Source organism: Debaryomyces fabryi, assembly GCF_001447935.2.
Source record: "Debaryomyces fabryi strain CBS 789 chromosome Unknown contig00070, whole genome shotgun sequence".
NCBI classification, from domain to species: Eukaryota; Fungi; Ascomycota; class Pichiomycetes; order Serinales; family Debaryomycetaceae; genus Debaryomyces; species Debaryomyces fabryi.
In genome coordinates this window covers 23452-35801 of record NW_015385496.1, presented here as the reverse complement: position 1 = coordinate 35801, position 12350 = coordinate 23452, and the positions used below count along the sequence as shown (strand labels likewise).

Genomic DNA, 12350 nt, shown 5'->3' with positions numbered 1-12350 from the left:
ACTAAATCGATGCTCTATCTAACGGCTATATTTTGATTTCCTGGTAATACAATTGATAGTCACCAAGGATTGTAATGCCTGATCCTAATGATGTAAATCAGCTGAGCTTAACGAGGTTTGCTTTCAACATATATGGGGCGTTGAATCAAGCGCAATCCTTTGACGGTGCTTCTTCTACTTCACCAACACCATCGATGAACCCCAAGCAGCACCCCAAGACAGAAACTGTACCATGTCGTAAAAAGAAGCTAGTTTATAACTTTGAAAGAGAGGTATCATGTATTTCTCAATTTAACTATTCATTGAACGGTTTAGTAAAAAATTATGAGGAAGACCCGTTGCATCATTTAATAATTGGCGGAAAGAATTATTTGAAGCTATTAGCTTTGAATAATGATCAAACAAAAATTGTTCATGAGATTGATATATTAGAGCTGAGCAAATCTATGTATTCATCTTCGAGAACTTTATCAAGCTCCAAGCTCACAAGTGTAAATACAATTGAATCGCAAAACGACACTATTGCATGCGAGATAGCGACAGGGTTAATTTCAGTATACAAGGTTCAAAATAATGGGAAATGTAAATTAGTCAGGAAATACTCGGATCATAAAAGATGTGTGAACTCTTTAGACTTCATAAACCAACTGAATTTTACAGATTCTTCTCTGCCATATCAATTGATATCTGGCTCGCAAGACGGGACTATAAAGCTATGGGACTTGAGGTCTGCTTCTAATAAGCCTACACTAACAGTATCATCTAATTCGCATTCTGATCCTGTTAGATCGTGCCAATATTCACCTCATTCTACTGTTAGAAATAAGATTACAATATTATCGGTCCATGATTCGGGTGCCCTATGTAAATATGATTTACGGTCTCCAAATGGTGGGTATCAACATAATATTAGTGTGCCTGAACGTAAATGGAATTTTCATACTGGACCAGCTTTATCTTTAAATATACACCCTGAAAAGGAATATGTCATAACTGGTGGAAGAGATCAAAAGGTTTGTATTTGGAATTATGGGGATTCTCCTACTCATCAAAATAAAATGAGCCCAGATTACATGATCAATACTTATGGACCTGTAATGAAAATAAGGTGGTCAGCTTATCCAGATAATATATCAAGTAAAACAGATACTCCATCAAACCAATACCAACAGATGCTAGAATCAAAACGATATGATGATAAAACTAGTTCCAATGAAAGAGAAACTATTTCTACAATGTCCTCAATGTCTAAAAATAATCCATTGTTTAATTACGATTTTGCATGCCTGTTTCTCAACGAAGACCCAACTATTTCAATCTACAATTTGAAAAGAAAATACATTCCAAAAGAAGTTATATCCAGCAATTCTAATAAACCGTTCCAAAATTTTATGTGGGCAAGAAATTTTTCAGGGTCCCGAAGGATATGGACTATCACTAAGTCAAACCAATTCACCTCTTATGATTTGGATACCGCTCAGTCAGATCCTAATATAATTAAACCATTAGATACTCTAACTAATGTTTCAATGACATGGAACAGTGGACTTGGAGATTTGTGTTTTGTGAACCAAGAAAAGGAAGAATTTGAAAGTATCTCCCAATTCGAAAATGAATCGTTCAAGTCTGAGAATGAAGAATATGACCCTGAATTTGCATTGATTCTGGAAGGGGGTGGTCTTTCATCGAACAGTGGTATAGATGACCATCCAACAGATGAACGTTCATTAAAATATCGTATATCTTCTAATTCCTTAGATAATTCTTCGATTTACAACAATCCTTCAAAACTCACGGTTGCATCAATACCTATAGCTTCAAACCCATCGAACACGCCACTATCCTATCAATACCCTTCATTATCAAACTCCGTATCTCCACCTTTTGAACATGTTACAAAACCGCTACTTCAAAGAGCTTCAACACATAATCCAATGATACAACCTCCCAAGCCGCTATCATCTATACTTCAGAATAGAAGTTCTTTAGGAATCGAAGCTTTGATGGAGTACGGAAATAATAATTCAGGAAGCAATAATGCTAGCGTTTCTGGAAATCATTTAAGACCTACATTGAATAGGAATCATTCTCAATCAACACAAGGATCTAATGTGTCATTAAGTTCGTCAATACAAGCATACCAAGCACCACAGCCATCAGCTTCGAAAAGAGTTATTTCAGTTAATCACCCTTCACCATATATAATTCCATTATCTCTTCCCTTGCCTCAAAATGACGAGCATGCATTTGAAATATTGTCTAATAATTATTTGATTACGGCAAGCGATGGACTTAATTTGATTGATGTTTGTTTGTATAATGCAAATATTGCAGCAAGTGTAAATAAATATAGAGACAGTCAAACTTGGAGAGTGTTGGCTGTTGGGTTAGAAGACGATAAGTCTTGTCTTATCAATTATGAAGACAATCTTCCAAATCATCCCACAAAAGCAGAAACTACAGTCATATATGGCTCGCTGGATGCATATGACCAAGATAGCGAAGTTTCTAATAGTATTACACAATTAAACCAGACGAATGACAACAGATCAATCATCTCAGAATTGGATAATTTTGTGGGATCTTACAACTCAAATTCTACGCTGACTTCAAATTATGGAGGTATACATTCAGACAAAACTGCAAATAGTAGTGAATTACCAAATACATATAAGAAAGTTGAAGATGCTAGTAATATTGGTCCCAAGAAAGCTTCATTTCCGGAGATCAAACCCTTGAGCAATATAAACTCGCCCGGTCATCTTAGAGACGTATTAAGCCAAAATCGCTCAAATAGTAATAGCTCTGTCATATCGAGATCAAATAGCACGCTGCTAAGAAATAGGAATACAATAAACACTAGGTCTCTGATAATAGACAATGAAAGTGCAATCGATGATGATGAATTGGTTGACGCTAAGGCTTCCGAAGGGAACGAAGACAACCATCAATTTAATACGAAAAATTCTGAATTAAAGAAACACTCATCAATGTCCGCAATTAATTCAGAAGTCATGGATAACTTCTTGTGCAATACGCAGAATCCAAAGTCTTCTCCGATTAAAATTGAGCTAGAGAAACACGAAAAGGGTAGAAGTCTTTCTGGGCTGACTAGTCCCCATAATATTCATCAGCCAAACATTATTAAGAATCGGCGAAGATCATCTCTTGATCCAGAAAACACAAGAAGGAATTCTAGCAATAAATTCAACTATAGACATACCAACGCATGGGATTTGGATAATGAGAATTCTAACATATTAAGTAATAGATCACAGTGGGCCACTAATAGCTCATTATCTTCTTGTGGTATATCTTCTTACCAACCACGAATAGGTAGTCCAAACTATTCTGATCAATTACATCATTCATATAGCTCTACTTACTCATCACCACGGCCTTATTATAATACTACTACTCCTGGATCATCAAGAAGAAATTCACATATCTCACCTGTTCATGGGTTCCATAATAAAACTTCATATTCTAAGCAATCGCCTGTTGCTCAAAAAGTAATGAGAGACGAGCAAGCTCGTTCAGAGTTGAAAGATGTACAAGAACAAATAGAAGATCAAGAATCAATCGAAGATACCAGAGTGGCGTCGATTAATTTTGGTAAGTCAGGATTAACCAGAGCCATTACTGAGAATAATCAAGCATCACCTAATACCGTGTATAAACCGTGGAAGACCGAGAATCTATTGGAAGAAGCTTTGGAATTTGCATCTTTACAAGGTGACATAGTGTTATGTTCTACTTTAACTATATTATTTTACGATTACTTGAAAGTTGGAAAAGATTCAAAAGTTTTCACGAAAGAACAAAGTTTGGATTGGTTGTCATTGTACGTCGAGATACTTCGTAGGAAGCAGCTATTTTCAAATGCAATGTATGTTATTAATATGGCACCGAAGGAACTACTTCCTGATTTAGCTAATCTTACAAGTACTGAAGTAAATTTAAGGTTTTTTTGTTGTTGGTGCCAGAGACTTTTAGTGAATGACAAATCAAAGCGAAAGGCGTTAAAAGATGATAGTTTTGGTTATTGGTATTGTGACGAATGTTCTACCAAGCAACTGAATTGTATATATTGCCATGAACCTTGCAAAGGTCTTAACATCGTTACCAGTCTTAGCTGTGGGCATAGGGGACATTTTGGATGCTTACGAGAATGGTTTGTGGACCAAGAGAATATCGAATGCCCTGGTGGATGTGATGAGCAAGTTGTTTAATTCAAAATGCATATACATTAGTTATCATATTAATACGATATCACCTATTTCTATATATCTTTTAATTAGGCTGTATTTCACAACGTAAATACCATTCTCAACTAATTCCAAATCTTCATCTTCATCCAAATTGATTATAATTGGTACTCTAGTAACCACCTTAATAAATACAGGTTGATTAATATCAGGTACTGATATCATTGACTGACCACCACTGGTATCATCTAGCAATGTCAAAAAATGTGGCATTTTTTTCAAAAAACTATTATTGTATAATTGAGTCAAAATCTTAAAGTGTTTATGCATATAATCGGTTTCTTCTGGCGATAAAAGTGACCTATCATCCGTTGAATCCTCGTTAGATGTTTCATTAATATAATGTATTGTGAATTTATCAATCTTTGCTAGTCTCGTTCGGAGGTATAGCCTTACCAAATAGTTTAACCTTTCTATATCTGTTTCTATTATCATTAATTGTAATTTAAAATCCCCAGTCACGATGCCTGATTCTACGTTTGAATCACCATATTCATGAGAATCTAACAAGTATTGTTGTTGATTCGATAATTGTGTTAGTACTTCTTTCAATAATTCATGCTTATAAGGTAATAAATCTGGAGACATTCTTTCATTTAGCATGACAGCCACAAGTTGATCATATAGATTCTCTGGGCTACGGGACCCGTATTTAGAGGATTTTGAACGAGCATTAGAATCATCAAACTCTTGGAGAATGTCATCGATATCTAAATCTTTATTCATCTTCCTTGAATTATTGTATATTATCGAAAAGTGCTTATCGAAAATTCATCTGTTAGATCGAGAGAATAATTTTTGGTTTTCAAAGCGCGTTATTATGGTTTCTAAAACAAATTTATCTTTACAAGCACTATTTGGAGCCACTATAACTCTTTGAATAATGGATAGACAATCTCTATTGGAACAAAAGAGACAAAGACTACAGGAATTGAAACAGCGGAGACTAGGCACTGCTAGTAATGATGATAAGTTAGTTAATGAGCTAATAGATCAGTTTCAGACTTTACCAAATCAACGTAACCCGAAGCAAGTTAATGTCGCTATTCAAGTAGATATTACTCCTCAAGAACAGGAAAGTAGCTATATAAATAGTGGTACTCCTGTGCATAATGAAAATTCAAATACAAATGAGAATAATATTATTACTTACGATAAAGCCATCCAAACAGTCGATGAACCGTCTGATACAGAAAGTGAGTCCAGAACTACAGTCGTTGAAGGAATAAATGAAGACGAAGAAGCAATTGAAAGTGCTCCTGTGGTTCAAATAGAGGAATCTAAATTAAATGCTTCCATGAAACAATCATTCAAGTTCCTTAGTAAAATAATTACTCAAGAAGCTCTTGACTCAAGCATACTCAAGAATTATACAGATGATGATGATTTGAAGAATAAATTTGGTAAAACTATGGACGAAGAGATTTCTAAAAGTGACCCTTTCCAATTGAATCTTGACATTCCCCCCATTAAAGGTCGATTGGTAAGAGATATTGATACATCTCCTCATTTTCACGAACTAATGGTTGCCTCTTATTCACTTGAAAATTCTAGTATAAACCAACTAATTTCAAGTCAGCTACATTTCGATAACGTTACTCAGTCCCCTGGCCTCGCAATAATCTACAACGTAAAAAGTTCAAAAGCATTTCCTGAATATTTTTTGCATTGTAGTTCATCAATAACCAAAATAAAATTTGATAAAGTGAATCCACGCAAAGTTATCGGTGGCTTGTCGGATGGTAAAGTTGTTATTTGGGATCTACTGGATAATCGAAGGAATAGTGTTGCCATTTTACCCCTGTTAATGACGCCTGTTTTATCAAATATTGCGTCGTCAATAATAAATAATTGCCAGCAAACAGTTAATTTCGTACACCACAAGAATGAAATTTCATCTATTAATCAGATACTGGTAGAACACAATGAATGCATTATTTCCACATCTCTAGATGGCGTTATTAACCTTTGGTCTTCTAATTTATTAGCATGGCCAAAAATTAGTTCTTTAAAACTAAGCAAGCCAATTAATAATGCCGAAACATACGTAAAACCGAAAGAAATACTAACGATTTCAAATGTTTTAATGTTACGAAAAGAACCTGATCTCGCAAGATCTGTGAAAAAAGAACTTTCTTCGCAACCTCCAGCCTATAAGTTTTTGAACAGATTATTAGTGGGAAGTGATGATGGTAAGTTATTTAGATTATCAAATGATGCTCGTAACGGAAACATTGAATTATTATACGAGGAAGATTATAGAGAGGGCGAGAATCCTCTTCATTCTAATAGTATTACATCCATAATAGAATTACCAATTGAAGGTCAGGAAACAGTAATTGCAACATCTAATGTTGACTGGAGTATAAAAATGTGGAAATCAAGTCAGAAAAGTCCTATACTTCAAATACCTACTAATTATTTAATACTTGATATGAAATCTCGTCCTACTAACCCTTTGCAGTTTTTCACGTTGGGGGTTTTCAATCAAAGCCTGAATCATGATTTACGCCCCATAATTGACTTTTGGGATGTTAGCCGCAGATTGATGAATCCTATCTGTTCGATTTTACTTGATTCACAAATTGAAAGCAATGAGCACACCATAAATTCTAAACTTTATTCAACGTCAGCTAAATTTTATGATAACGGCAACAATATAATAGTAGGATTCAATGATGGTTCAATTCAGATCTGGTCTATTAATGACGTAATTTTGAATGAAGTGATTGAAAGTAGATCAAATAGTAATATCGATGATGGATTAATTGGATTTTTACAAAGAAATAAAAAAATCTGAATATCTGGCGTTCATTAAATAATATACATATATTGCATAGTAATTCTATACGAATTAAAGAAATTGGTTAAAGATTCTATCTCTAGACCTAATATTAATGTTACCTCCAATTTTGTTATTATTAGATGGCTGTTCTTGTTCGATTGAGATACAATCATTCGTTGCGAGGACTAATAACTCAAAGAAACATTTAGTTGCTTCTCTTCGTTTATTAACTCTAATATTTTCAGTTGATTTATTAACCAACCCTAATGGTAATTTAGTTTCATCTCTTTCAAGGATCAGTAAGTCTTTTTCTATCATTTCTGTTAAGTTTGTCACGTCCTCTGCATTATTAGAAAAGGTTCCTCGGAGCTGATCAGCAATCTGAATAGTTGATTTAGTTACAACTTCATTTGAAAAATCTTCTTCTTCGCTTTCTTCTTCAAATTGAGCAGATTCTAAAGCATTGCTAGTAATATCGGCTTCAGATTCTAATCCTGGTAATGAAATATCAAAATCTAAATTATTGTCAAAATCATCAAATTCTGGATTATCAGTTTGAGGCTGGTTATTATGCTCAGCTTGCTCTTCCTGGGATAATTCTAAACATCTTTGCTGTAATTGTTCATCTATATTCCACAATTTTCTTCTCTTATTGGCGTTATTAACTGGATTACTAAGATCATGAATTAATTGTATTTTTTCAGTCTCTGACAATCTTAAAGTCAAATATTCATCCAACGCCTCATTTCGTAATTGCAATCGCTGATTCTTTCTTAAACTTTCAATTGAAATACCCATATCCAATTCCTCATTTGAATCAACTTTCAATTTACGTTTTGTCGTTTTTAAGTCTCCTTCTTCAGTTATACCGACCAATTTTGCTCTGGGTCTTGCTGTAGGTGGTGGTGTAATTGGCTCATTATTATCCGAAGTTTCATTATCAACATCGTCTGCATTTAAAGTAGGTCTGGCTTCATCAATTGTCTCTAAAGGATTATCATCAAAGTCAAAGTCAAAGCCTGAATTATCATCATTATGTGCAGAGCTATCTTTATTCAAATCTGATAAGATGGATACATCGGGACTATTTTCTGGCAATTGAGATACATTTCTACCAACTTCTATCGATTGGTCAAATAAATTGTCATTATCATTATCCCCAAGTTCAAAATCTAGCTCCAAGTCGTCATCGATATTTGAATTATTCATTGTGCTGTCATTGAATCTGGGTATCTCGATAGACTGATCATAGTTAAAACTACTATCATTTAAAGAATTTGCGTTCGAAACTTGACTAAAAAGTGTGTTGGTGTTCGTTGTCCCTAAACCATCACCCAAGTTCAAATCATCCTGATACAACAAGTCAAAATCAGCTACCTGATCTGCCAAAGTAATGCTCTCAACATTAGACACGATTGTTTGTTGCGGTGCCAAGTTGATCAGGTTTTTAGACAATTCTGAACCTATCAAAACTCCTCCATTAGCATATTTGAACGAATTCTTTAATTTATATAAGATGTCATTCACATCATCTAATAAGTATTTCGTCTTTCTGGAATAAATTCGTACAATACCCAATAACAATTGTCCCGATAGTCTTAATGTTATTGTTTTTGCATTGTCTACTGTAGTGGTTTGTGAGACTTGGGAGCTTTGATAGCTAATGGGATGTGTTGATATTATATGGGACGATTGAATAATATTGGTATTTAATAATTGTTGTTTAGATAATCTCTTATCATAGTTAGCTGCCAACCAAACATGTGCCAATGGGCCTTGTTTTGACAACAACTGATCAGAATACATTGGGCCTTGTATCAAATGTCTTATGTCAATAAATAGTCCTTTTTCTAAAGCAAATCAACAATATCAAGGAACATTTCAAAACTTTTCATATTTATGTCCCATTTATATACGCGGATTTAATTAAGTCCAAGATATGCCGCGCGTTTTTGTGTCATATTTTTCAGACCTGATAATCAAGCCTTTTGTCATCGCTTAACACTTTAGCCACTGAAGACTAGCCAAATTGGCCACAATATAGGAATATCCATTAGCCAGAAGTGAGCCATGAACTTAGAAGAGAAGTTGAATAATTCACTCAATGATATATTGAAATCATCGGGATACATATTTGAAATAATACATAGTCGTAAGAAACAGAGTAACTTAATTACAGGACCGAATAATCAACTCATAACACCTGTTATAACATCACAATTAACTCATAGCATTACGAAATTTGAAGATATACTAGATGATACTATATGCAAATTCAATGATACCAAATGGTGTGTAGAACAAATGTTGCAGAATAGACAGAAACAAGAGGAGTTAAAACTCAAGGAAGAAGAGGAGAAACAAAGGCGAATAAAAGAGGACGATGAGAGAAAGCGACTAGAAGAAGAAGAGGCAAAGAAGCGAAAGAAAGAAGAGGAAGAGGCTGCCAGGATCAAAAAAGAAAAGGAGGAACAGCAAGCAAAAGAAGAAGAGCTTAAGAAGAAGAAGGAACAAGAACAAAAGGAGAAAGAACAAAAAGAAAGAGAAAGTCGCATACAAAATGAAAAGAAGACTGAGACCAATAATGATAACTTTGATACGTTTATGTCTCCAAGCTTTGAGTTCAATTTGAACGATTTACCCACAACGAATGAGAGAGGCATGGATATACCAAATCCGTCCGATATACTTTCAACGATTAGCTATGATGGCTTTTCCGAAAGCAAGGACCCTAAGAATCCCGATACCAATTTCCCAAACAACGAATCTAATAACAATAACAACGATTTGGACCTAGACATGAATAATTTGCTCGATAACGATGCGCTGTTACTAGATGGCTTGGATATGAATATGTTGGACCAGGGATTCGACGGCAACAATACGAACGGAAATGGAGTAAATAACTTACAGGATGAAGAATTTGATGTGGACAATTTCTTGAATCAATTTGGAGCCGATTAGCATGATTTTATATCTTTAATTCTATATGTACATATATATAATGTATCAGTATTTGTACTTGTTTCCTAATTAGGAAGTCTATACGCCCTCCAATCAAAATGCGTAATTCCGCACTGTACAATAATTTTTCAAATCGGAATACGGTCAAGGTTAAGGACCATAAATAAGTTAATTGGTGTTTTCAATACTGATTAATAGAATATAATAATAAGTCACATCATGTTTAGACAAACCTTCCGTCAAGTCGCTAGACAATCAGCCAATGTTGTCAGAAGAAGCTATGCCACTGAAGCTGCCACCTCCGACGCATTGAAATTATCATTAGCTTTACCACACCAAACTTTATACTCTGAAAGTGAAGTCGAACAAGTTAACTTGCCATCAATTAACGGTGACTTAGGTATCTTAGCTAACCATATTCCAATTGTTGAACAATTAAGACCAGGTTTATTAGAAATCATTTCCAAGGGTGGTGAAACCGAACAATACTTTGTAAGTGGTGGTATTGCTACTGTCCAACCAGGTAACAAATTGACCATCAGTGCCATCGAAGCATTCAAGCCAGAACAATTCGATGCCCAAACTGTCAAGTCATTAATTGCTGATGCACAAAAGAGAGCCAGCTCTTCTGACGAAGTTGTTGTTGCTGAAGCAAATATCGAATTAGAAGTTTTAGAAGCTTTACAAGGGGTTGCCAAATAGACTGGTTATTACAAAGTTCTCTTGAACTAATCCGTTAAACATATTTATATACCACTATTAATGGTGTTTAGTCATGACTAAGAGTTTTCAGTATCAGCAAATCAAAATTATAACAAAAAATTAAAAATAAATATATATTTTATAAGATAAGTATTCAGCTATCAAATGTATATTATAGTAAAGTATGACGTGTACATTCTTGGTAAAGTTGCCTGAACAATATGTAACTTTGCATCGGCGAATGTTCGAATTTTTTCCCGGAATAATTAGTGGGTGAAATATTCCACTAATTATTCCATAATACGGGGCAACGCATATCACCCAATTTCAAAAATATCCTTATTTAAGCTATAGAATCGACCATTTTTAATTTTTGATTAAAACATAATCAAGTAAACGAAAATGACACCAAACCCATCCTTAGTTTTAAACAAGATCAACGATATCACATTTGAATCATATGATGCCCCAGAAATCACCGAACCTACTGATGTCATAGTCGAGGTTAAAAAGACTGGTATCTGCGGTTCAGATATTCACTACTACACACATGGAGCAATTGGAAACTTTGTTTTGAAATCGCCAATGGTTTTAGGTCATGAATCCTCAGGAGTTGTTTCTGCCGTTGGAAAAGGAGTTACTTCTTTAAAGGTTGGAGACAAGGTTGCAATTGAACCAGGTGTGCCATCTAGACTCAGTGACGAATACAAAAGTGGACATTACAATTTATGTCCCCACATGGTTTTCGCTGCTACTCCTAACCCAGAAGATGGAGGCGTTAATCCTCCTGGTACTTTATGTAAATACTACAAAAGCCCTGAAGATTTCTTGGTCAAATTACCAGATCATGTTTCATTAGAATTAGGAGCATTAGTCGAACCATTGACTGTTGGTGTCCATGCTGCAAAGTTGGGCTCCATCAAATTCGGTGACGCAGTTGTTGTATTTGGTGCTGGTCCAGTTGGTTTATTAGCTGCTGCAGTAGCTACTAAGTTTGGAGCAACCAAAGTCATGGTGGTAGATATTTTCGATTCAAAATTGGAAATGGCTAAAGAAATTGGAGTTGCAACCCACACCTTTAATCCTAAATCTGGTAGTAACAAGGATTTAATTGCTGCATTTGACAATACTGAACCTTCTGTCGTAATGGAATGTAGTGGTGCAGAACCATGCATTAAAAGTTCGGTTGATATTTTGAGAGTTGGTGGACGCCATATTCAAATTGGTAATTGTGCTAAGCCCGTTTCTTTCCCAATGACAGAGTTTATTACTAAAGAATTGACTTTATTTGGGTCATTTAGATATGGCTTCAATGATTACAAGACTAGTGTAGCTATCTTGGATGAAAACTATAGAAATGGTAAAGAAAACGCGGCTATTGACTTTGAAAGCTTGATCACCCATAGATTTAAATTCGATGAAGCTATTGATGCCTATGACCTTGTTAAGGGAGGAAACGACTGTGTCAAGTGTATCATCAGTGGCCCAGAATGAATAATATAAGTATGTAATTTTTGCAATTTATAGGTATTAATTTTTGATCCTGTATATAATATATACTTCTGAAAATTTTAGTTCGATCACCAATAAAACCTTCAATAGTATTCATACGTTAAATTATATAGCGAAGC

At 34.7% G+C, this 12350-nt stretch overlaps 7 protein-coding genes across 7 annotated transcripts; 5 read left to right on the top strand and 2 right to left on the bottom strand.

The window, feature by feature from the left end:
* Positions 1-74: 74 nt before the first annotated feature.
* AC631_03340 (uncharacterized protein) lies at positions 75-4232 on the top strand (the record flags this gene model as incomplete). Its single annotated transcript, XM_015612169.1, has 1 exon — positions 75-4232. One exon carries the CDS (start codon positions 75-77, stop codon positions 4230-4232), a length of 4158 nt encoding a protein of 1385 aa, XP_015467012.1.
* A 24-nt stretch (positions 4233-4256) lies between these two features.
* Positions 4257-4994, bottom strand: SLD5 (DNA replication protein; the record flags this gene model as incomplete). Its single annotated transcript, XM_015612168.1, has 1 exon — positions 4257-4994. One exon carries the CDS (start codon positions 4992-4994, stop codon positions 4257-4259), a length of 738 nt encoding a protein of 245 aa, XP_015467011.1.
* A 157-nt stretch (positions 4995-5151) lies between these two features.
* Positions 5152-7068, top strand: AC631_03338 (uncharacterized protein; the record flags this gene model as incomplete). Its single annotated transcript, XM_015612167.1, has 1 exon — positions 5152-7068. The coding sequence occupies one exon, from the start codon at positions 5152-5154 to the stop codon at positions 7066-7068; it is 1917 nt and encodes a 638-aa protein (XP_015467010.1).
* Positions 7069-7122: 54 nt separating this feature from the next.
* MCD1 (kleisin alpha) lies at positions 7123-8859 on the bottom strand (the record flags this gene model as incomplete). The annotated part of the gene is made up of 1 exon (XM_015612166.1): positions 7123-8859. The coding sequence occupies one exon, from the start codon at positions 8857-8859 to the stop codon at positions 7123-7125; it is 1737 nt and encodes a 578-aa protein (XP_015467009.1).
* Positions 8860-9123: 264 nt separating this feature from the next.
* CTA26 (Cta26p) lies at positions 9124-10017 on the top strand (the record flags this gene model as incomplete). Its single annotated transcript, XM_015612165.1, has 1 exon — positions 9124-10017. One exon carries the CDS (start codon positions 9124-9126, stop codon positions 10015-10017), a length of 894 nt encoding a protein of 297 aa, XP_015467008.1.
* A 219-nt stretch (positions 10018-10236) lies between these two features.
* Positions 10237-10719, top strand: ATP16 (F1F0 ATP synthase subunit delta; the record flags this gene model as incomplete). Its single annotated transcript, XM_015612164.1, has 1 exon — positions 10237-10719. The coding sequence occupies one exon, from the start codon at positions 10237-10239 to the stop codon at positions 10717-10719; it is 483 nt and encodes a 160-aa protein (XP_015467007.1).
* Positions 10720-11121: 402 nt separating this feature from the next.
* Positions 11122-12213, top strand: XYL2 (L-iditol 2-dehydrogenase; the record flags this gene model as incomplete). The annotated part of the gene is made up of 1 exon (XM_015612163.1): positions 11122-12213. One exon carries the CDS (start codon positions 11122-11124, stop codon positions 12211-12213), a length of 1092 nt encoding a protein of 363 aa, XP_015467006.1.
* Between the last annotated feature and the right edge of the window lie 137 nt (positions 12214-12350).